This window comes from Leptopilina heterotoma, unplaced genomic scaffold (assembly GCF_015476425.1).
Source record: "Leptopilina heterotoma isolate Lh14 unplaced genomic scaffold, ASM1547642v1 Lhet_209, whole genome shotgun sequence".
Classification (NCBI taxonomy): domain Eukaryota; kingdom Metazoa; phylum Arthropoda; class Insecta; order Hymenoptera; family Figitidae; genus Leptopilina; species Leptopilina heterotoma.
The window spans coordinates 1,637,715-1,663,215 of NW_025110924.1; the positions used below are offsets into that span (position 1 = coordinate 1,637,715).

Here is a 25,501-nt window from a genome sequence, read left to right on the forward strand (position 1 = left end):
ATTTCTACAATTCTGAACTAACCTTTATAATTTTTTTTCCTTTCCTGGGGAGAGGGAGAGAGAGAGAGAGAAACCCATAAAATGATCTTCCCCTCCCTGATACTCTATTGTTCACAGGATTTCGCGCCGAACGCACGCCGATGTGAGAAACAGGAAATTTTTGCGGCTTTCCTCCACTTGTACTCGAGTTGATTTTTTCTCTTCTAATCAACAATTTACCGCCTATTTAAAAGTATAGCAATCATTTCAATTAAGATATTTTAAGAAAGCAAATATCAATAGTGTGCGGTGAGTTTGATTGAAAGATCGTAATACAACGATTTAGATTGCTTAAGTACGACGCCTGAAGTGTGTAACCGTAAGACTAGGCTTTTATTCTTTTGCGTTCCTTTTTAAAACAGTGTATTTTTGCAGTTATACGTAAAAAAAATTATTAATAGAGTAAGTTACATAAAAAAAATGTAACATTAAGTTCGCCAATAATATATCGAGATCCTGGATAATTTGTGCTTTATAAAAATTTATCAAGACTAATTGGGAATGAGATGATGAGCAAAATTTCTATGTAACAAAAATGGCTTGCACAATACCAGAATTAATAAAAATCCTTAATGGAATCAAGACTGCGGAGGAAAAATGTTCAGCATTGAAGCAATTTCGAAGGTATAATAATTTTGTGACAAAACTATTGTTGATTTTCAGTTTGAGTGATTATCGATTTTTAGAACTTTTTTTCATTGGCTGAAAGGAGTACAAGTCAAAAATATGTAGGCAATTCAAATCGGAAACGGTACTTTTCATCTTTGCAATAATTATAAATAATACTATTGAGTTGAATATTCTTATTTATTACATAAGATCCTCTACTAAAGTTCAATGACTAGATTTAATATTATATCTAGTACATTCTTGTCTTTAATATAAAACTAAAATTAAATACTTAATAGTAGAATGTGAAATATAAATAAAAGACCTTAATAATAAATATATCTGATAATATACATTACTTACAATTTAATTATATGTTTATTAATAATAGTTCAATTTTATAATATATTTAATGCATAATTTATTTTTTGCAGTAATTTTGCAAAAGGCAAAATACCAGAGAGTATAACGGACGATGATTTTATTGCTTTGTACAAAATATTAATAAATTGTGACGATGCAATACAGCAGGAAGCTTGCTGTACTCTCAGCATCATTATTCAAGATGAAAAGTATACAAAACCAAATTTTATACAATCTGCACAACAGATTACTTCAAAGAAAAGCAGGTAAGAAGATTATGCTTCTCTATTTAATTTAAAGAAAAACAAATTAACTCTTTTAATAATTATTTCCTTAAAAAAATAGGATTAGATTATTTTCAATTTTGGATAAATTTGATGACAAAGTAGTGACGATACTTGCCAACGATGTACAAGCAATTAATTTTATTAATGATTGCTTGAAATCAATCGACATTGAAGCGATGACCTGGCTTTCGCCGGCTACCAATGAAGATAATTTAGAAAAATTAATTGAATACGAAAATAAATCGCTGACTGAAGATGAAAAATTGGAATCAAAAATTGTTACACTGTCCTTTGATTTTTTATCTAAAATTTACAAGAATATTCAAGTAATTTCTCCGCAGCAAATTCAAATGGTAATGAAACAAATTTTTTAAATTATGTATTAAATGAATTGAATGAATTGAATAATGATAAAATTTTCATATTTCAGTACGATTCGCTAATTATGGACAAAATTGTAACATTGGTGTACATGGGTCTTAAAAATCAGAGACTATCGGCGTCAAAAGTGTTCTACAAAGCAATTTTATCTGACTTGGGATCCAGAGTACGTCAATCGTTGCCCAACGTCTGGATAAATTACAAGAAATCGTTGCAAGACATTTACTGGAATCGAATGTGCCTACTGGTTTCAGCTTGTTATCTTGATTGGGCAACTTTGTGGAATTACAGTATTCAACTTTTGGGAAAAGATCTTCATCGAGGAGCTGGTTTAATTAATAATTTGCTGAGTGTCGAAGAGAAGGCCTTTAAATCGTCTGACACGAATATTCGAAAACAGGCTTTTTATTCATGGAAATTATTGGTGGACAATTTCGCTCTCGATCCACAAGAACTTGCGAGTGCGAGACGAATTAAGTTACTTTGCATACCACTTATTGCTAAGAATAGCAAGACAGAAATGATAGCACTCGCCAAATTTGAAGTCTGGTGGCATTTAATTGTCAAAGTGTACAATGATCTGCCGAAAGTGATAAATGCTGTGTTGATTCCATTCTTGAATTTCTGCTTTGGACCACTTGGCGATACGCCTCTACTGTCGTCCAAGCTGGATATTTGCGCATCACCTGGCAAGAGATTTCAAAAAACAAAGTTAGCTTCTCTTGACGCTTTGTTACAATTTTTAACTGGTACAGAGTCTTCAACGAGTCGAGTGTTTACTCCCGTTTTAGAGGAACGAATTTCTCATGCAGTGACGAGTCAAGTTTTTCAAGAAAGTCACAAAACATTTACTCACAGTTGCTTTGAAGCTCTTCTTATTCTTGGTCAATTTGAGGAAACTGATGTATCGAACCGATATGCAGTGAGCACAATGCTGTGGAAGAATCTAATTTCCAACCTCGAGGGATGTGACATTAAGGTAAATATAGCTCAAGGTTTTTACCTTAAATATTGTACAAGAATGTGGAAATTATACGAAATTCAATTTTCAGGATGCAATTTACAAAGATTTAATAATGGTTGTCACTGAAATGACACATCACATTTCGAATAATTCATTGATGAAAAATCTTTTATACGATGTAATTTTGATCAATATTGCCGAAATGTCAGAAAAATTCCTTTTCTCTGATGACACATTGTTAAATTTAATAACAGCCCTGTTAAAGGAGATGAATTTTAATGACTATAAAAAGTAAGTATTTTTCGTTTTACTTTGAATTTTCATGTTATTAAAATTTAAATCTAAAACTATGATAATGTAAAATAAATTTTAATTTCAACAAATTTTTTAACAATGTTTTTAGAGACAGCTGTGAAGCAATAAAGAAACTTGTACTTCATTTTATCAGTGATAATAACATTGCTCATGCTCAACAAAATAAGCTGAAAATGCTTAATTCGTTATTGGAAAAATTATTAAGTGAAAATTCTGAAACAAGTAACGTGTAAGTGTGATTTTCTTTTGTTACTACATATGTGTTACATGTACATAATTAATAAAAGAGTCTTTTTTTTCAGAAATATGTTGATTGATATGTGGTGTGTATTGGTAGAAGCTCTTACTAAATGGCTTGAAAATTGTCACACATTAAATGACGGAGACACAACTGGAAATAACTTTTCTGCAATATATGACATTTTAATTTATCCTTTTTCTCATTTATTTGTAAATGATATGAAACAGGTTTGTAAATTAAATTCTTTAATCGAATAATGATGTTCAATTATGTAAAAAAAATTTCCCATCTTTTTCTAGGTACAAAAAATTACTTCATTTTGGTGGAATGCCTATAAACAATTTGACTTACAAGTTGACTTGGAGACATCAATAAAATCTAATCAAGTGATTATGACAACGGCGGATAAACTTAGAAACTGTCTCAAAAAGGAGAAAGGATGTCTTCTTCTTTATGCTGCTTGTTTAAATTCTTTAATTACCAACATCAGTTATGAGACATTAATTGGTATGATATTATTTAAGTCGCTCAAATAATGCAAGTAGTGTAAAATGTTATAATAAATATGTTTTTTATTTTCAGGTCTTGACGAGGTTCCAACGATTATTCATCTGATAAACGACCTTGTGCTATGTGTATTCAAGGAATCTGAGTTTAATGCAGCGGAAATGGTTCTAAGATCGTTGTCCGCTTTTATGATAACAGTTTACGGTCAAGATAGAAAAAAGTCAATTCAATATTTACAAGTTATTCGACCTTCAATTGAATTTATTTTATCACAGAAAGCTGATGAGAATTTAATGAAAGAAATTGCAAGTACTTGGGATACAGTCGTCACAATTTTCAAAGGACTAAATAACAATCTTACTTACGATTTACTTTCGTCATTTCAAAAGAGTATTGTTCTTGCTTTATGTCATACATGTCAAGAAATTATTTCCCAGGCTTTGGTAATATTAGGTCTAGCTGAAAATGTTGACGAAAAATCGAGAAAGTTGTTGGGAGAGTTGGGAAATTTCACGAAAACATCAAATAACATTGATTTAATAGCAGAAAATAAATCAAAACACACAAAAATTGCTGGTAGCTTTTTAAACAGAAAATCAACAGGAAAATCAGATAATTTTGTCAGTCCATCTACTTTTAATACATCTTTAAAAAAGAGCAGCAACGTTAATTTAGACTTGGATTCTCAGGTAAATTTTTCAAGTTTTAAAAATTGAATTGAATTAAATTATCTGTAAAATATGAATATAAAGAATGAATTTTTATTTTAGGATTACGTTGTGATTAAATCTGATGTTAAATTCGATGTTAATCGTCTAACGGACCATCAGAAGGAAATTTTGAAAAAAAGACGCGACGACATTCCTGCTTTGTACAATGATCTTTCACAATCTGGTTCACAAGATTCACAGGAGCTACAAAAATGGTTTGAAAAGAAACAATTCAAGACAATTTCCAGCAAGGAACTGTGCGATTCAAATAAAGAAAATAAAGAAACTTTGCTTGAGGAGCCGATCGAAATGGATCAAGTTAATTCCGAATCAGCTGTACAACTTGAATCGAAAACAGAAATCGAAGCCAAACAATCGGAAATTTCTTCTGCAGATGATTTTGAAATTCAACAAGATTGTCCCGATAATAAGCAAATTGAAATTCAAACTTCCTCCTCTAATAGAAATGATGCGCGTAAAGTGAATTCCGACAATAAAAATCTTAATAAGAAGATTGAAGAATGTTTGCCGCAATCAAAAACAAAAACAAAGCTAAAGTCTGTCACATCAAATTTGGAAACTGGTAAGAAGGGTAAACGAAAAGCTGATGAAGATGTAGCTGGAAATCCAAAGAGAAAAAAGTTGCATTCATCTGAATCGTCTGATAACGAAAGTATTAAATCGAGCTCTGAAAATGAAGAGATACTCAATAAACGAGTGAAATCTGAAATTTCTCGCTTGCAAATTGATATGGTGCGTTCAGTTTTTGAACCCCTGCCAAATAGACGTCGTTCTAAATTAACTGATTGCACCTGTAAGGACCTTGGTTGCAAGAAAAATCATTCACCAGGAAGATTAAGATCAGAAATGAAATCAGATTCTACGAAAAAGTCATCAAATAAATCAGATTCGGTTAAAAAGCGAACAAAGAGAAATTCAAAGGCGGCAGCGGAAGTTGACAGTGGCGAAGATGATAAGCAGAAAATAATTGGAAAATCTAAAGCTGACATTGTAACAAGTCGAAAAGTTTTGGAGGATAAATTGTCTACGGAAGATGAAGACAATCTATTACATTATGAGTCGAGTGTAATTGAAAATTCTCAAGATATTGAAGTGGATGTCGTTGAAGGTACTCAAGATATAATGTCTAAGCCGAAATTAACTATTTCTGTTAATGATAAGGAATTACTTATTAAATTAAATAAAATGAATTCATCTCAGAAAGCAAGCGAGCCTTCAGCAAAACTTCAGCCTGTTTTGTTGGATGTGGATGAAAGTAATTGCATTCAAGTTATTGAAAATCAGCCCTCTTCTGACGAGAAAAAACAAGCTGTCGCATCATGTTCTTCAACTTCGTCTTCCTCGTCTGTAAAATATACAACAGTTCATATTTCTTCGCCCAAGGGGATTGTCAAGAGGACTAAAGTAAAAGCCTACCCTCTTCAAGGACGTGCCGCTCAAATGCTGGGATTAGTGACAAAGCAAGGTTTAATGGAAAAGGACATGAAAATTGAAGATGAAATCAAAAAATCATTGCAGAAGGCAAAAACCCACGAATCTGAAAATAGCAGTGTAAAAAAAGTTGGAGGAAAGGAGTCCGAAAAACTAAATCAGCTTGGATCTCGACAGGTGAAAATATTTAGTAACATGAAAGCTGGTGATTATTGTTCCTCACCACCTGGGAAATTATTTGGAGGTTTGAAAAACGATGGTGAAAAAATTTCCCCAAAAATGAAAAATACTATCGATTCAGAGAAACTTGCAGAGAAACTTGTTGTCGTTATTTCCAATGAAAAAGAACAAATTGACCTTTCACCGACAACAGACCACGATCTTCCAATTCTCGAATGGTCCAGCGCAAACCCACCTTCATTAACAGCATCACCGAGCGCTGGAATTTTAAAGAGGCACAATCAATCTTTAATGGACATCACTATTGGAGTCGAGTCAACAACAACGACAACCACAACGACAACTCCGAACAAAAGAAAACGAGTAAGTTTTGCCGATCCACCAGTCTCTCAAAAAATGGGCTACGAAGTTGCCACCGGGGAATCGCCACACAAAATAAGCAGACCATCTCGTCACTCGACGCGACGAGACACACCACTGAAATCAAGACAAAGCAGAATAAGAATGTTCCAAGTTGAGGCAATCGAGAAAACGGAGAAATCACCAATTGATGCAGACTTGAACGGAATTCAACAACTCGCACCCGATGGTGGGGCAAAATCAGAAGAATTGATGCAAATTGACAATTTAGAAACGTCAATAGTGAAAATACACGACAACGATAATGAGAATATTCAAGTCGATTGTCCCGAAAGTAGCACCCCCGTTAGAATTCCATCCGACAATTCAAACAGACAGGAAACAGATCAAAAAACAGATCCATCAAGTCTCGCTGAGGAATTATTTGGAACACAGGAAGATATGTTTGCTGCCAATGATACAAGCGATGAAAGCCAGTCTATTTCTTACAAGAAAGACGATGACGACAATAACATTTCCTATCAAATCATGACTCTTGACTCTGTCAAGTTCAATACAACGAATGACTCATTAGCGGAAACAACAAATAAAGATTTCAGCAAGAACGAATCTTTGGAAAATACAGTCGACGTACAAAATGTTTCCAGTTTCGAATCGACGGACGACGGAGGTTTTTGCGAAAAGCCCATGAGATGTAGCACGAGAACAATCGCCGACGCTGAGCAGGACACATTGCCAGTCACTGATTCTGTTTTCGAAAGTATTGGCCAAGAGACACAAAACTCTGTGTCGAGTATTATCAATCTTCCAAAGCCAGAAGCATTCGATTCGACATATCCGATATTCCCATCGCTTTCAGATTGTAAGGATTCTATCAAGATGATTGTGGACAGCCTCGCTAATCCCATGTGGGTCAATCACTTGGAAACGTGTTTGGCGAGTCGGGAAATACACACTGTTGGAGATTTAGCAAAATTATCAGAGAGGGAAATTAATAGGATACCATTTAAAGGAAATCCCAAGGTGCTGTTTGTTAAGAAGGTGTTGTATAAATTTGAGAATGACAAAACAACAACGAAATCTAGCGTCATTGATCAGCAGCAGCATAGTTTAGAACAAGTAAGAGTACATTTTAATATCGTAATAAAAAAAATAATTTTAATTATAACAGGATTGCCACAGATCAGGGAAGTCGGGGAATTCAGGGAAAGTAGAATTTGTCAGGGAAATCAGGGAAAAGTCAGAAAATTTTATTAAAAGTACTGGAAAAAATTAAATGTTTAAACAATCTTCTCAATTTTTCTGTCTGACTCATAAATTATAAAAGGTACCTAAGAAGCAAAAAATTTGAGGTTATGTTTTTAATTTTTTGAGTAAAAAAAAGTAAATTATCGCAGATTTAAAATGATTTTTTATACAATTTTAAGTAAGCTGATAAAAAATTGCAATTCTTAAAATTACTTTTTAAATTCGCCAAAAGAATTCAATTATTTTTAAAAATTTTGATAAAATTCTTCATAGAAATTCAATTTTAAGAATTATTCAATTATTTTTATCTTTCTATTTAAATAATTGAATTCTCGAAAAAAATTCAAATAAAAATTGATTAAGAAATGAATTTCACTTAAAATTTTAAATTATAATTGAATATTAAAAGCACTGTAGCGTGAATTTTTAGAAATAATTGAGTTTCGAAAAAAGTTTTAAATTAAAATCTTTGAAAGTTTGAATTTATAGTTACAATATTCTTATGATATAAAATAATGATTTTATCACTCTGTCATCTTAAATTTATTATAAAACATAAGACTCGGAGGGATCGATTTCTTCATGTTTTATAACAATTTTTTATAAGTTATTGAATTTCAGAAGGTTTGAATTTGAAAATCTTAATTCCTATAGAAAAATAATAATGATTAAATATTTAATTAAAAAAGAAGTTATTTATTGTTTCGAATAATTTTACAATAAATGGAAATTCGTTAATAAATGTAATAGAACATTTTTTTAAGTATAAAATAATTTTTGGAGTGAATCAAAATATTCTTCAGGGTCAGGGAAAAAGTCAAAATCAGTCAGAAAAAAGTCTGGAAATCAGGGAAATGTCAGGGAAAAACAAAATTAAATTTTTGTCGCAACCCTGTATAAACTTTTCTAAATATTTCTCCTTTTTTTTCTTTAGATGTCTTCAGAGAAATCACAAGACTCGTTTATTGTTTCTCCTTTATCATCAAATAATAGCACCTGTAAATTGTCACCAACATCTCAAGAAGGATCGTTATTGTCTCCAACAACAACAACAAATCAATTGCCCAAAATTCCAGCACAAACAACGTCAAAATCAGTTTCTATTCAAATGGAATTGGGTGATCTTTTAGATGAAATTGACGTTAATTTGGTTCTGGAAAGTGCAGCAAGAAGATGCTCTCCCGAAAGTCTTCTTGCTCAATTCAAGGTATGTATAAATTTATACATTATTTGTGACGCGATCCGAAGAAAAAACATTTTCAATCAAGAAAAAAGTAAAAGCAACATAACCTTAAAGTGATTTGCTTCTAAGGTCCCTTTCTTCAGATCGCGTCACAATTTCTGTTTATTATTATCTAAACATTTTTATTTCATTGAAATGATAATTGAATTTTTAATTTCAGTTGAAAATGCGCAATATGCCCGAAACTGAACTGGAATCAGAAACTTTACGATTGCTTGGTATCAATTCGAAGCCAAGTCACAGCGAAATGACATTGAGATCTGCTTGTAAAGCATGTGGTATAAATAAAGTTCTTTTAAAACTCCCAGACATATTTAGCGGGGATAAGCAATTTTTCGTTAAAGTTCTTAGTGCCTATAAGAAAAAAATCCAGATCAGCGATTGTCTCAGTGCATTGGATATGAGTGAATTGAAAGATGCTCTATGTCAGAAATGTAAATCATCGGAACTCGCTGAAATGCTCTCAAAAAGTTTGAAAGATGAAGAGGAGAAGGGAATCAGTGAATCCATGGAAGATCTCTCTGACTTTACGCGACTTTTAAAACGTGTTCCAGCTGATCTTTTAATAAGTCACACAGTTGCAAATGACGAGCTTATTCCCTCGCACATTGTTCTTGACATTGCTCTTCAGAACAGTTCAGATGACGCTATTGCCCAAACTTTAAAAGCTCAGTCCGAGATGAAAAAGGAGAGTGTCTTTCACAAAATCTGGACATTGTCTTCAGCTCTCAGTCATGTTGAAAAAGAAGCTTCAGAAACGGAAATTTTAGAAATAATTCGAGCTATTGGACAACGTTTAAGGCCGGAGAAGCTTCTCGAAGCTTTCAGAGATTCTATGAAAGATGATAATGACTCAAGTGAAAAAGTTCTTCTAGGACTTTTCAAAGTTATCAGCACAAAATTAAAGCCAGATAAACTTTTGGACATTTTCTATGAGTGCATGAAAAATAAAATTCCAATAACTGATAGTTAATTCTCGACTTTTATGACTTTTCAAAGAATTTACGAAATAACTATAAATTTTTAAGAAGGAGATGGGAAAATGTAAAATTATCTTTTCATCAATTTTTGTAAAAGGAATTTTAGAAAAATGTTTCGACTTGAAATTTAAAGTTTGTTGTTTGTTTTCTCAAAATTATTTTTCCACTTTTCAATAATGAATTCTCTTAGATATATAGATTATATACGTGTAGTAAAATCTAAATATAAGTTTTAGAAAATTAATTTTTCTTAAAAATTTAAAATAGTATTCTCTTTTTTTTAAAGAGTTTTAAAGATGATTTAGTTATAAATGGAATGACTGTTGAATTTTGTTTCATTAAATAAATTATTTGCTTAATATCTTATTTTAGTTTACGAACTAAATGTGTGCGATTGTTTTTTCGAAATTAACTTGAAGGAAAGAAAGGGAAATAGGTATTATTTTTAAAAAGACTAAATCATTAATTTATCATTGCAAGTGAAGATTGAATTTTGTATTTTTGACGCATCGTGAATGAATAGTGTCTATTAAGTATAAATATTTTAAGTTTGTAAAACCTAAAACTATAGATCTCTGTAAATATTTTCACAATCGACACTTATATAAGATGTTAACATTTTGAGGTACAATTCAAAACACTTTGCTTTATTTTAATATGAAAATTAAATGTTTTTATTTTCCTCACATTGTTTAGGTATTATTTTAAAAAAAAATGTCTCTTGAATAAGTGAAACTAAAGATTTAATTTTGTGCAGCAGCAGCATGAGCAGTAAGAACTAAAATAAAGCAACCATCATTTAAAGTTTTGAGTAACTTTACTACATCTTGTCTTTCACCTAACATAAGAAATTAAATTTTTGTTTGTTTCAACTATAAAAGTATGTACAATACATAAAATTATCAAACACTATCAATATACGTACCTTATTTAAATTGAAATTTTATATTTAAATATTAAACAATAAAATATTTTCAATATGAGAAAACACTTTTTCTATATTTCATTGTAAAAAATAACATCAAGTTTTTTTAATTTATTTACTTTCACTTTCTTCTAGTCCTATCTTTCTTGTGACTTTTATATTTATCTTTATGGGAGTTTTTATAATTGTCCATTTCTCTACTTCTACTTCTACTTTTACTCCTTCTGGAATATTTACGTTCTTCTCTCTTTTCTGATGATCGACTGCTGTGAGAATTTCTCTTGTAACTCTTCATCCATTTATGATCAGACTTTTTTTCTTCCTTTTTATATTCACGTCTACTTTCCTGTTCCTTGTAACGATGAGAAGAAGCACTTTCACGAATATCTTGATTTGAATGATATTTTTCCTTTCCCTTCTGCCTAGATGGATCTTTGTAATTTTCAGTTCCCTCCGTAAAATAATGAAATCCCTTTCCTTTCCCACGCCAGCGAACCTTTGCCACTGATTGTGAGAAGTCAACGTGAATTCGTCGATCGTCGATTAATACGTTATTCATTTTCAAGTAAGCCTCTTCGCAACTTTTACGGTTACCAAATTCAATGAAAGCATATTGAAGAGAATCACCACTTTGACGGTCCCTTATTACTTCACATCTGCAAATAATGACAAATAATAAGTTTCTCAATTAATTATTCTGCAAAATATATTATTTAAATAAGAAAAAGTTTCAATTCAAACATACCCGACTATATCTCCAAATCTACTGAAAATAATCTCCAAATCATCATCATTTGTAACCGGGTTTAATTTACAAACAAATAAGACATTCTCGGGTGGAGCCATATCAGCATCGGGGATATCACCAACAATTTCCAATATCGTTGCTCGTGCCTTTGCCTCTTTCTCTTTTTGTATTTCCATAATTTCATCGGCAGTCATTCCTTCCGTGTCATCAATAGACTCATCAGCGCCGATTCGATCACTCTAAAATCAAAAAATATCGTTGTCATTTTTAAATAAATAAAAGTATTAACAAAATTCTCTCGAGGAATTCAATATTGAAAATAATTTAATTCTCGTAAACAATTTTATCAAATTAAACTTATAATGAAAATATGAAATCTGATTAAAGCTATTTTAAAAAAATTACCATTAGAACTTGCTTATGAGGTTCGGGACTTCTCTCTGGTATTAAAAGCCCCACAGGATCATCATATGGATCCACTAAAATAACAGTATGAGATATTCGAATGTCCTGATATGGTCTGTCCTTTCCATCGCAAATTGTTTCATTTAATTTTAAAATGATTTCAAAACCTTCTGAAATTTCACCGAAAACACAATGTTGCCCATCCAAGGAATGCAAGTTTGCAGCTAATGTAATGAAAAATTGAGAACCCAACATGTTATTGCCACAATCAACCATTGACAAAAGTCCAACTCTATCGTGCTTAATTTTGGGCATTTTCTCAGCTTCAAAATATCTTGCCTTTTCACCCAAAATCATTCCATAAACACTCTCTCCTCCTGTTCCAGTAGAAGTTGGATCTCCTGTTTGTGCTATGAAATTACTTTGTACAGAGTGAAATAAATTCCAATTGTAGTATTTCATTTTGCATAATTTTAAAAAATTCTTACAAGCTGAAATAAAATATTACGATTATTCTATAAATCATTATTTAATTAATGAAATTCATAAAATTGTAAATATCTAAACTTTACTATAAATGTAAAATGTATTTTACTCACTTTGAGGTCGTTCTTTAATGAATAAATCCACAGTAAAATCTCCTATGGTTGTTTCGATGACAACAGCCATTTTATAATAAAAAAATATATTTCTTTATTTGATATATATGGAATAATGTTAAAAACTCTTATTTTCAATAAAGTTGTTTATGTTTAAACAACTGTGTGCAACTGCGGGTATGGAATATTTAGAACGGCGGCCAATCGTATACACTCAGCTGTAAAGGTGTTTCTACAATTGCTTGAAAATGTATTTATGTTTGATTCAAAGTGGAATCATCAATTGCATATTAATTTCCTTAAAGTAAATTAATAAATGTAAAATGTTAATTGAATAATAGTTTAAATCAGACAAGACAAATAATACTTGCAACTCAAGCTGTGTAGAGACACTTTTACAGTGAACGCAATTTAATTTCAATAAATTTTTTTTCAACTGACAAAGGTGTGAATGCATCTTTAAACACAGCCTAAAGGCCAACGAAGAACGTTACGAATACGGGAACAGGGCATGCAAAAGAAAATGACAGAAGCTGTCTGTGTCTTTTTCTTTCTCATGCCCTGTTCCCGTATCCGTAAAAAGTTGGAATCTTTAGGCCAACGCACAATAGCTTCTTTGCGAAAGAGTTCATGTTCGAGAAACAATTGTGTTGTCGGCCTAATATATGAGAGAGAAAAGGAGAGAAATATCTTTTATAAAAAAAAAAGATGTAAAGTTTGTTTTATGATTTTGACGATTAGACGATTTTGACAGTGCATTTAAGACTATTTCTCAAATCGTTGATATACGAATGTCCTCTTCATATTTTGCTCAATTATTAAACTATGTGAAATACATCAACAAAAACTCCTTCACTTAACTGCGCAACCCTGCCTATGTCTATAGGTCAGTGTTAACAATAAATCAGCAGTAATCCTATAGCTGAATATTTGTATTATTATTAGAAACAAAGTTTTCAATATTTCTAAAGTAAATAGATAAAAATTCTCTTTTAAAAAAAGTGAAAAATAATTAAATTCAATACATTTACAAAGAAAAAAGTTTTATTTGTGGAAAAAATTGTTTGTGCTATTAAATGAATCACAAGTGCGGTGTGTGACAGTATATTTCATGTTAACGCATTACTTCAATTTTTTGTCTTGGTTACGCTTTTCACTTTTAACGCCGGCTTTAAAAAGTTGAATTTTTTACTTACTTTAAGCATATGGTATTTTTTAATTATTTTAATGCATCAAATTGTAGATAATTGTATGTGAATGCGTCAACTTTTTTATCAACATTAATTTGTTAATGAAAACGTTAAACTGAATGTTGATAATAGGGTAATTGTTTTATTTTTCCAGAAATTGGAAGTTTCAGTTAAAGTATAAAATAATACTTAGATTCAAAAAGTTACACTTTTAAAATGGAATTTAATTGGAAAAATTAAACCTAAAGATATGAGATATTGACAGAAAAATTTGATGTGATATAAAATCTCTTTGTGCACTTTGGAACTTTCTTGTTAAAGGTAATAAGATTGTATTATTAATAGAAAGGAATATGCAAAATAAATATTTAAAAAATGAAAGCTGTAAATCTAAAGGTTTATAATGTAAAATAACTTAAAAATAGATTTTCTAAAAATTAATTAAAAATTAATTCAAGTGTTCTATTCAAATAATATTTTTCTTAACAAGTGTAAAATTATTTAAATTTTTATACATGGTTTAAGTGTATTTTAAATTTTAAATTCTTAAATGCCGAAAAATAATGTTAAATATAATTTACATTTATAAAGATGAATATGGATCACTTCTGTTTGAAAAGCAAGGCTCTATGGTGAGAAATGTCAGTCAATAAAAAAGAAGGTCTTGTTTGAAGTGGCTGGCTTTAAGAGTCTCAAGTGTTACAATGAGAGCTATTGTTTTGATGCTATTAGTGACATTACTGGTCCAATGTGTTATTACAAATAGAATATGTGTCAGTCGACAGAAAAACACGGAAAATTTTTTAAAACAAAATTATGAAAATGCATTGGAAAATGATTTAAATAACAAAGATGATGCTGGCTATCAAGTAAGATATCTTTATTTACTTATTTACTATATTTCATATTGTCATTGCTTAAAAATTTAATTTTAATTTCAGAGATCCAATGACATAAAATTTGAAAAATGTGAAAATTATTGTTATACTTTATGGAAAGAAAATAAGACTGGGAATGGTACTGAAATAACGATTATTATGCAAGGCAAGTTAATACTTGAAAAATTATAATTTACTATGAAAAATAATACGAAAGTTTATATATGATAGTAAAGAGTTTTTATATTTGTAATTATTCGATAATTATATCAAAGGCTTGTTTAGTTATGGAACTTTGTACCCATGATACACGTGATCGGCGGTCTACTGAATTTCTTAAAATCTATTTAAAACAAAAGTGACGAGTCATAAAGTCACAAAGCAATAGGATTAACAATTTTTATTTTAGACGAAAACTCGTTCAATTATCTAATTGATTGTTTTCATTTATTATTTATTTTAAAAATTAGGTTGCTGGAAACAATCTGGATATCAAGAGTGTGGAACAAAAGAATGCGTGGCTTTTGAGCAATCAACAAAAGCATTGAATAATACAAAATTTTGCTGTTGTCAAGAGGACTATTGCAATATCAACATAACAGATCATGATCAAAATAAAATTATTCAACCTATTTCTACAAGTATGAATCAATTATTTGCTTAATTGTATTTAAAATAGAATAGAAAAAAAAATTTAGTGTATACTGAATTTATACTTTTATTTTTCAGCAACAGATTATTCAGAGTTGACAAACTCAAAAAAATGGATATTAGTTATCGTAACTATTTTATCTTGTACTTTGATTATAATATGCTCTATAAGTGTTATAATTTGTAAAGCATACCAAAGGAAAAGATCACTAAGATTTAGGAATTCCTTACCTTACTGTGATCAATACTCTGAAAGTTCTGCTTTTAGTACTGGTACATATACATTTGACAATCTAAAGCTAGCAACAATCGTTGGTGAGTTACTTGAATATTATTCAATTATTCAATTATTAAAGAGACAAAAGATTTTTCATTTTTTAAAAATTAAATAAATTATCTGAATATTTAATATACTTTTCTGAATGAATTGTCCAGGTCAAGGTCGATATGGTTCAGTGTGGAAAGGTAGCATTGGAGATCAAGATGTTGCTGTGAAGATTTTTCCAGCACACTACAGACATTATTTTCAAAATGAAAAGGACACCTATTGCCTTCCTTTCATGGAACATTCTTCGCTATTAAAATACTATGGTATTTAATATTTTTATTACACGTTGACATAATTATATTTCACGTGTCTCAAAAAAGTTATGTCAAGTGTGCAAAAATACAATTTTTTTAATTACAGGTGCTGACGAAAGAATTAATTTAGAAGGAAATCTAGAATACTTTTTAGTTTTAAGTTTTTCATCTGGTGGAACTTTGGTGGATTTTTTGCGGTCACATACTGTAGATTGGTTAATGTTTTGTAAAATGAGTCTCTCAATTGTTAAAGGTCTTGCTTATTTACATACAGATCATCACAAAAATGGTTAAGTATTTTATTTGTGAATAACCTGAAAATTATTTTTAAAAGAATAGTAATAATAATTTAATATTTACAGGTAAAATAAAACCTTGCATAGCGCACAGAGATATGAATTCAAGAAATATTTTGATTAAAGTCGATGGTACTTGTTGCATTTGTGACCTTGGATTAGCCGTTCAAATCTCTGGTTCAAAATATTTTGTAAATGGAGAAGAGCAACATGCTGAGACAAAGTCCATTAATGATGTAAGTAAAAACATTTTCCTTAAAAAAAAGAAAAAATGTTAAGCGATTAATTTAATATTTCAAGATAAAATTAATAAATTTAATAAAATCTTAGGTAGGGACGCTTAGATACATGGCTCCGGAAGTATTAGAAGGAGCTGTAAATTTAAGAGACTGCGAAAGCTCTCTAAAACAAATAGACATCTATGCAGTTGGATTGGTATTGTGGGAAATAGTATCTCGTTGCTCCGATATTTATGTATCTGGCTCAGAAATACCATCGTATAAACTTCCCTTTGAAAAAGAAATTGGTATCGTATATTTTTCTATTTTCATATACATGGATAAAAAAATTAACTATTTATAATAATTTGAAATTAATATTTCAGGCCTGCATCCAACATTTGAGCAAATGCAAATTCTTGTTTCTCGAAATAAAGCCAGACCCTTGTTAGAAGGCAATTTGGTAGATAAGTCAGGAGTTCGTTTGATAAAAGAAACAATGGAGGATTGTTGGGACGCAGATGCAGAAGCTCGCCTCACTGCTTTATGTATTGAAGAACGATTAACAGAGCTGCAATCACATCGAGGTAATTTTTTTTTATTTTTTTTTTTATTTATTATAATTACAAAGTTTTCATGTTTTCTATTTTTAATTTTTTGCATCAGTGACAGTGTACTTCACTGATGGAAGCCCAATGATGAATTCTCACTGCGGACTTGTGCCTTCAACTACAAATAGTCTTTATAATGAAACTCATCATCCTAATACTGCACAATCAACGCACAACGCATTTCAAGATGAAAATGTTGATGTCAACTTGGTTGCATTGTCACCGATCGACAATATCACTTACGAACATTGTAAGTATAATTATTAGAAAAACTAAAAAATAATTTGTGACGCGATCTGAAGAAAGGGACCTTAGAAGCAAAAAAAATTATAGGTTATGTTTGCAATTTTTAAAATGAAAATACAAAAAAAAGGATCAACTGTCAATATAAATCATTGATATTTAAGTCTTCATTACAACTAAAGTATTTAATAAACACATATTTTATTTTGCAATAAGTAAAAAGAAACTTTCAATCAACAAAAAAGTAAAACTAACATAACCTTAAAAATTTTTTTTTAAAGTTTTTTTTTGTCCTTTTTTGGTTATATAAATTTTCTTAAAACCGAATAAAAAAAGATAATTTGAGAGTGAGGTTAAAAAGAAGATTTGTTTTCTTTCAGGTAAAAATTCAAACGAAATGGTATTGTCTTCACAAACACAAACTCTTCAACCATATCAGGGTAGAAATCCCTGCATGGAGCGCAATCTCATGGTCCAATCGAATTCAATGGAACAACTCGCCTGCAATGGTAACATTCTGATAGACAAATCATCGAAGCATTCAAGCAGCGATCAATACAGATTTACTGCCGAGACTCAAGTTCTCATACCACACGATTATCTAGCCCAAAATACAGCTCAAGTGATTCAAATGAGACCAGCAACTCCAATTCCTTACGTTCAAAATGTCATTTCTGAAAATGGAGCACCGTCCTACAATAAATTGAAGCAAACCAACGTTTACGAATCCTGCATTCAAGAAAGTCCTCGTAAAAAAGGATTCGGTGGTTGGTCCACTTTTAAGAACCTCCTTTCCAACAGCAAATTATATTCTCACAGCAAATGTCAAATAGATCGCGAAGACTCAAAGTCAAATTTACTCATGAAACAGAAAGTGCAATCGAAAGTTGAAACGAATGTTACAATTTCTTCAAGGGGGAAATACGTCAACGAAATAAGCTCACCTTCCGCCAGCTTCCTCGATAAAAATGACAAAAATACAATCCAAATGGCAGGAAATGAAAAATGCAGCAATGATAACGCACCCTGTACAAGACCATCGACATTGCCACTTGTTCCTCTCAGGAATAAAAAGAGTGAGAACAACTTAACAAAGCAAAACAGTATAAATAAATTTAACCAAGTATTTAACGTTGGTTCAAGTGTTAATATTTTGAAGGATCCGAATATGCGGATAAAAACACCCGGCGATTTACCGCCATCTGTTAGAAAGGTACGAGGACGGTCCTCACAAACAACGGCAAGATTCTCCCTCTATGACGATCGTATAATGTGCAACATTCTCAACGAAGAAGACAACCAAAGTGATAAGACAATGTCAAATTCAGTACCATATGGTATGGACTGCGACTTGGACTGCGACAGTAAGACTATACCACCAAAACTTCACGCTAAAGATATTACTTGTTTTTAAATTAGTTATGTACCTATTTACAAAAGTAAAAAATAAGTTAGGTCATTTTCAAGTTTTTTCAGGGATCACAGTGGATTTTTTTTGTTTAAATCGAGAAAACAATATATATTATGATGCGATGTGTTAAGTTTACTTTTTAAAAAGTTTATTTTTTTCTCTTTCACACAGATTGTATGTTTTCATTTGAATTTAAATTTATTTTTAATTTATATCAATTTTCCAAAGTCTATTTTATATTTTTTTCGAATTATGTACAATGTTTTTATGTGATTTATTACTGCGGATATTTTAATAATTATACATAATTATAGTGTTTTAATATACCATTTAGATTTATACATATATATAGGGACCTACTATACATAATATGAAACTTTAAAGATTCTATGTAGGTATTTGACTGACAATATTAATTTTTTTATAAAATTTATTATTTAAGTGACACGATCTGAAGAAAGGGACAAACAAAAATTAGTGCTTATTAAATACTTTAATTGTACTGAAGACTTAAATATCAGTGATTTATATTGACAGTTGATCCTTTTTTAGTATTTTCCGTATTTTCATTTTAAAAATTGTAAACATAACCTATAATTTTTTGCTTCTAAGGTCCCTTTCTTCAGATCGCGTCACAAATGTTAAAAATATAAATAGTTAACAAGTAATTTTTTATTTTACACCTAATTGTGATAAAATAATAGTCATTAATCGAAAGAATATGTAAGGGGAATGAAATTCATGATTTTAGGCATTTTAGATGTTTTTTTTTTTAAATAAAAAGTAAAAAATGGGACCGACTGTGATCCCTGTAATTTAAATAACAATCGTAACTTGTACTTTTGTTAATAATAATAATTAACAAATAAAAAAAAGTATATATATATAAATATAAATATAAAGAAATTAGAAATAAATTTTTTTTACAGTAGAATAATGTTTCAAAATTGTATTCTTTAATGCAAAAAAGAGATTTTGGCTAATACTTAATTTATTTATGAATTTATCAAAACATAAATATTGTCATCTAAATAAAAGTAATAAATCAATTTTCCATAGTGAATATTATCTTTTTATTAATTTTAGTTGATTTAATTTAAAAATTTACAGGACATTGTATATTTTCAATTTTTCCAAATGCAGATACAATAATATTCTAAATATTACGAATTAATAATAATGTTTTATAAAGTTGTTATATAATTAAATCAAATCTTTAATATAATTATGTATGCATGTGTTTAAAGTGGTAAGATTAGATTTTTTTTAATAATGTATGATAACAATAAGAAGACTTAACTGCATAAATATAAAAATAATGAAAACAATGACAGGTATATGTTTTTATTTCTAATATTTTATATATATTACCTACTAATTACAAAATAAATAATATTTAATTGTGGTGAAGGTATTTATAGATGTACAATCTTGAGTAAATTATTTTTATATATTTTTATTAATTAAATTTTAAAAATTACAATTATATATGTACATATTTTAGAAATGAATGATTCAAGTCTTTCGAACTTTAATTTTTCGTTTATTAATATTCATTATTTGTTCGACGATTATATCGTCAGCTCTTGGATCAATGGGAATTGCTTGCACTTGAGTTCTAGAGGCTGGAACATGCTTTGACCATTTCTCAGTGATATTATTCAACCAGCTCCACAATTTTTCTCTATTTAGAAATGCAAGTGCAACCAGAATAATAAAAGGAAGCGCAATAACCGACGATTGATTAATATCCCCTTGATCGCTCTTTCTTTCTCCATCGAATCTCAATTTCACATGCTTGAAAGATGTGTTTGCCTCAAAATAAATAGGAGTAGTTGTATACTTGTGTGAGTATTTGGACAAAGAAGATTCCAGTTGAACGAAATATCGTTTATTATCCGATTGCAAGGGGGGGAAATGTATCAAGAATCCTGCATTGTGATTGTTGTTGATTTTTTGATTGCCATCAATTTTCAACACATGAATTGGAGAATCGGGCATATCTTCTCTGCAGAGTTTTACTCTTAAAGATCGATAGTGATCGGGCTGAGAGGAAACGACATATACGGAAATATCAGTTCTTGATATTGGATGAAAGGCAATTAATCTAAGATTATGAACGTCTTCAGTGGCTTGAACGGCTATTGAACTTGGTAACACTCGTTGAATATTAGCGTTAGCTTCGACTCCCTGCTTCAAACGAATAGCGTATATACACTGCAAACAAAATTAATTCATTATTAAATTAAGAAAATTCAATTCATTTTTAAAGTAATAAAACTCAATTCATAAAGTTAATATATTTAGATTTAAATGTCCAAAAATTCACCGAAGGTTGGAGGCCTCTAATGCGAAATTTCCCGTTATCCTCCGTTGTTGATTCTTCCAAGAAATTCGAGCAATCCGACTGACCTTGAGCCTCAACGAAAAGACCCGCTTCTGGTTCTCCATTTAATGAAGTGACAGCTCCATAAGCACTGAAAGCGACTCGATTTCCTGAGAGTTTCACTTTAACCGTCAAGCCTTCTTCAACAGTGATTACTTTTGATGTAGGATTAAATTTGTACTCCTTCATCATAGGTCGAAGATAATATTCCCCAGGAGACAGAGATTTAAATGTCATTTGACCATTTTCATTTGTAATGCTATTCTTCCTGTAACTTTGATCTCCTGACAATGACAAGAGAACACCCTGAATTCACAAAAATTTCGTTTTCGATTAAAATCCAAGTTTATGAAAAAAAACAACTTATGTAGATACATAAAATTAATTACCTGTAAAGCTTTTTTATCTAATTCGTCAAACACTTCCACATCAATCTCTGCTAATTTGTGAGCTGAAAATACTCCATTTTCATTAGGACCGGTTATAACATATCCTTCCATTGTGGCAGTTACGCTGAAACATTTAAAATTTTAAATAGGAATTTTAAAAAAAAGCAAAATTAAATTTTTGTGGAAACCCTGTATAATAATAATAATAATAACAACAACAACAACAATACCTGTAGTCTATGTCACCATTAAGCGGACCAATTTTGTATTTTCCATCATTTTCAGTAACTAAAGTATGAATAGGAACTTGTTTATCTTTTCCAAAAATATTTATTATTACTCCTTCTAGTTTAGGTACAATTGAACCACTTACAATCTGCAATTAAAAATTAAAAATTATTTATAAGATTGATTTTACATTTGAACAGTAAATAACCTTCGAATACTAAATTTGAAACAAACCTTTCCCAATTCACCACTAAATGAAGCAACATTATTATTACAGTCATTTTCTCCTAAAATTCTCAACGAAGGAGGACTGAATAACATAACCTCAGAATTCGGAACAATGACATATGAATGATCAGCAGTAGCGTCAAATTCAAAGGTGTATTTATATGCGTTATTTTCTTTAATTGATTGTAAAGGCCCAAGTCTAGAAACAAAATCAAATAATGTTTTGTCAGTTTAATTGTACGAGGCCTTTAAACGGATTTAAAAAGGTGTTATTTTAAAAGACTTTATTTCATAAGGACGTAAAATTATTTGAACAAAATCAAATAATCTTAATTTAAGCTATTTTTTTGTCTGATTCGAATTGGAATTCTATTTTATACTTACATAAGAGGATCTCCAACATCATTTTCAATTCCCACTCTAATTTCCTTTGAAGCAACTGAACTGACAATACTTCCACTGTGCTTGTGTTTAGCCGATGTGAGAATTATGGGCATTCTATTTTTCGTATCCCATTTATATGATGCTTTTGTAAAAGTATGACAACTCTTTGGCATGAATTCATATCCACCAGTTTTCGGTACACAATGTCTCGAACTTCCTTTGGTTAATGTTAACATTCGTTTGGCAGTTTCTTCAGGGATTGAATATTCAATGTCAGTATCGTGAGACGAAATGAATGTGACGGAAAATCCCGTTTGTCGGAAAAGACTAATTTCTGCTTGTTCCGAGGTGACCATAATCTTGTGAGTGGAATTTTCCCAGCAGAAAATATCAGTGTCGATTAGAACTTCGTATTGCCCCGGCAGTACATCAGAGAATTCGTAAGTTCCATCTGTACATTCAATAAGTTTACATTTACATTTATTTATATTTATTTGTATTCAAGGGCCAAATTTAAAAATAAATTCCCTACCTTTGATTTGCACAGTTTTTACAGTTACACCATCGACGACTTTTAAAGTAATAGATGCCTGACTGCAATCTGTACTATCTAGACACTTGACTTGGCCTTTCAAAGTTGCTTTCAATTGCAGGAAATTAATGTTGTCAAGAGACTTTGAAGACACGGTGATTGTTTGTTGCAAAGGGAAAAATCTATTGACAAAACATTCATGTACTTGAAAGTAAAATTTCATCAAAACTCAATAAACTTTGACAGTATGTTAATAAATCCAATAACTTACTGTAAACCTTTATTGGTCTCTTCTTCAGTAACAATCACGTTCAATTGATATTTGGAAGGTGCGAGAAAAACACAAAAGTCCCCACTGCTGGAATCAACTTCAACTTCAGTAAAGAAATGTAAAGCAGCACTTTTAATTAAAACCTTACGATAGTGAAGTACATTTTTTGCAGATAAAGTTACTTTTCCACAGACTTTATAAGTTGACGGGTTTATCACAGGCATTTCAGAAGAGCTTGGAGAAACTTTGACAAGCTTTTCTTCAAATTGTACATTTTCTGTGCGAGAAAATAATTCATTTATGTTTGTAGAATATATAAATAAATAACTAATTTGACTTTATCGAAACTTACGACTTTCGGCTTTTAAAAGATATTTCCCCGACTTAATATTGTCGACTTTGTATTTTCCAGTTTTATCAGTGACAGCAACTTCCTTTCCAGAGAGAAAAACTTTGGCTCCAACCAGCGGCTTGCCTTGAGCAGAATCCAATACCAAGCCACTAACTGTGAATCCTGTTACTTTGAAATTTTGAGATAATATTAAACTGTCATGATTGACTTTAAATCGTACTTCAGATGGCTGCACATCAAATTTGGTTCGCGTTCCCGCATAATGAGGTACGAGTTTGTACTCTCCATGGGAGACTGAAGGGAAAGTGAATTTTCCATTTTCGTCCGAATTAACATAACACAATGGATTTGCAGATGACGATTCTTTAGTGAACCCTTTTTCACAATTTTTCACATGACCATTCTGTAAATAATAATAATAATAAAAATAATAATAATAATAATAATAATAATAATAATAATAATAAATTGTTATTATAATTGACAATAATAATAACAAAATCTAATGATTTTCGAATGGAAAAATATTTTACCCCAAAAAGAAGAAATGATACTCCATTGACAGGTTCATCGTCACTTAAAACTAATCCACTGACGTCGTATCCAAAAACTATTAAACTATCATCAGGAAGCTTTGTATTTCCTTCTTGAACAATAACTTTTATCATACTCTTTTCCATAATCCACCTTCGAAGTTGGAGAAATTTTTAAAAATAAAACGATGACACAAGAAATACATTATACCACATTTTAGTTTAAAGCAAAGAAATCAAGAAAAAAAAGTTTTGAATCGATAAAAGATGTGTTTTCCATTCATATATTTTATCTAGATTACTCACTGTGGGTGACTGGCATTTAAAATATAATTTCCAGGTTGAACTGGAGTAAAATAGAAATTTCCTTCTTGAGAAGTGATAGTTGAACTTATAGGGGATGTTTTTTCACTGTCTTTATATAATGAAATTGTTACTCCTTTTGGACCAGAATCAGAACCTTTACTAATTACCTGCAAAAATTCATTAATATTAAAATCACAAAAAAAAGTTTTATGCAACAACCATCATTTTTTGTTTGAAAACACAATATTTTTACAGTGAATAATGCAAAAATCTATTTCTTACTCTGCCTGTAATTCCAAATCCTTTGAAAATAAAATTTATATCTTTTCCCTGACTACAAATATCCGTAGATCCATCAACATTTAATTCAACTTCTGTAGGTTCAAAACTCCAACCTGGAGGTGGTTCAACCTATCAAAAAAATAATCGTTTGTTATAAATGTATATATTTCCAGTAAATAAAAAAATTTTATTCCTTTTGTAATTTATCAATTATCAATTATCAATTATAAATTATCAATTATCAATAATCAATTACCTTTAACACATATTCTCCTTTATCATAAAGAGGTAAAAAGTAATATCCACTATTAGGGGCTGCTTCTGTATGATCTTTAACACTTCCTGTTTTTGTGAGTCTAAAAAGTTTCAGTCAATTTACTTAATAAATAGATAAATAAATAAATAAATTACATAGAAAACTAAATAAAACAATCGACTTACAATTTTACACGAATTTGAGTGAAATCTAAATCAGTATGACTTTTTATAAATCCTCCACAACCCAAAATATCTTCTGCCGTACAAAATGGTACAAAAAGGAAGATTGTAATTAAACTAAACAAATTGTTAGAAAAGACTTTCATTTTGAAGTTTTTATAGATCTGGTCCAAAATTTCCAAAAAAAGTTTCAACGATCAACTAAAAAGATATTCGTTATTAATTAAATATAATTAATATTATATAAAATATAATTTAACAGAATTACACTTCTTGTACTGTACTTATATCTCGGAAAAATATATTTAAAATTACCTTATATATATAACTAATAATTCATAGTTGAAAAGTGTTTTTACTAAACCTCAACGTCATCATAATATCACAACGATGAACGATCGATTAAAAACCTTATGATCAAAAATGCCGAAATAACCTAATGTTTTTATATTGTTTAAGGTTGAGTCCACAATAGCACCTTCAAGAGTGTGCTATTGTGGACTCAACCTAAAACTGTAAACGGAAGAATGAGTTAG

At 30.2% G+C, this 25,501-nt stretch overlaps 4 protein-coding genes across 9 annotated transcripts; 2 read left to right on the forward strand and 2 right to left on the reverse strand.

Moving 5' to 3' along the window:
* The first annotated feature begins 100 nt into the window (after positions 1–100).
* LOC122501396 (telomere-associated protein RIF1-like) lies at positions 101–10,683 on the forward strand. The gene is made up of 13 exons (XM_043610817.1): positions 101–288; positions 415–663; positions 1,083–1,277; positions 1,357–1,651; positions 1,729–2,658; positions 2,732–2,934; positions 3,047–3,187; positions 3,261–3,426; positions 3,499–3,706; positions 3,782–4,395; positions 4,477–7,527; positions 8,591–8,863; positions 9,060–10,683. The coding sequence occupies exons 2-13, from the start codon at positions 575–577 to the stop codon at positions 9,870–9,872; spliced, it is 6,978 nt and encodes a 2,325-aa protein (XP_043466752.1). The 5' UTR covers positions 101–288; positions 415–574; the 3' UTR covers positions 9,873–10,683.
* LOC122501399 (peptidyl-prolyl cis-trans isomerase-like 4) lies at positions 10,678–12,777 on the reverse strand. Its single transcript, XM_043610820.1, has 4 exons — positions 12,557–12,777; positions 11,958–12,448; positions 11,550–11,791; positions 10,678–11,460 (listed from the first exon to the last, which is right to left on the reverse strand). The coding sequence occupies exons 1-4, from the start codon at positions 12,624–12,626 to the stop codon at positions 10,926–10,928; spliced, it is 1,338 nt and encodes a 445-aa protein (XP_043466755.1). The 5' UTR covers positions 12,627–12,777; the 3' UTR covers positions 10,678–10,925.
* Positions 12,778–13,237: 460 nt separating this feature from the next.
* Positions 13,238–19,413, forward strand: LOC122501325 (bone morphogenetic protein receptor type-2). 6 transcript variants are annotated; one of them, XM_043610692.1, is made up of 13 exons: positions 13,238–13,442; positions 13,901–14,067; positions 14,338–14,615; positions 14,688–14,790; positions 15,095–15,265; positions 15,354–15,590; positions 15,711–15,866; positions 15,964–16,146; positions 16,220–16,389; positions 16,484–16,679; positions 16,758–16,958; positions 17,038–17,232; positions 17,606–19,413. In XM_043610692.1, the coding sequence occupies exons 3-13, from the start codon at positions 14,451–14,453 to the stop codon at positions 18,637–18,639; spliced, it is 2,811 nt and encodes a 936-aa protein (XP_043466627.1). In that variant the 5' UTR covers positions 13,238–13,442; positions 13,901–14,067; positions 14,338–14,450; the 3' UTR covers positions 18,640–19,413. The 6 variants fall into 6 exon arrangements, with proteins under 6 accessions (XP_043466627.1, XP_043466625.1, XP_043466623.1 ...); XM_043610690.1 differs by lacking the exon at positions 13,238–13,442 and adding an exon at positions 13,449–13,805; XM_043610688.1 differs by lacking the exon at positions 13,238–13,442 and adding an exon at positions 13,449–13,764.
* Positions 19,414–20,072: 659 nt separating this feature from the next.
* On the reverse strand, positions 20,073–25,439 carry LOC122501324 (nodal modulator 1). Its single transcript, XM_043610687.1, has 15 exons — positions 25,281–25,439; positions 24,969–25,166; positions 24,784–24,883; positions 24,528–24,656; positions 24,246–24,412; positions 23,940–24,093; positions 23,407–23,809; positions 23,055–23,331; positions 22,784–22,965; positions 22,252–22,702; positions 21,874–22,066; positions 21,642–21,787; positions 21,412–21,535; positions 20,966–21,328; positions 20,073–20,853 (listed from the first exon to the last, which is right to left on the reverse strand). The coding sequence occupies exons 2-15, from the start codon at positions 25,109–25,111 to the stop codon at positions 20,152–20,154; spliced, it is 3,534 nt and encodes a 1,177-aa protein (XP_043466622.1). The 5' UTR covers positions 25,112–25,166; positions 25,281–25,439; the 3' UTR covers positions 20,073–20,151.
* Between the last annotated feature and the right edge of the window lie 62 nt (positions 25,440–25,501).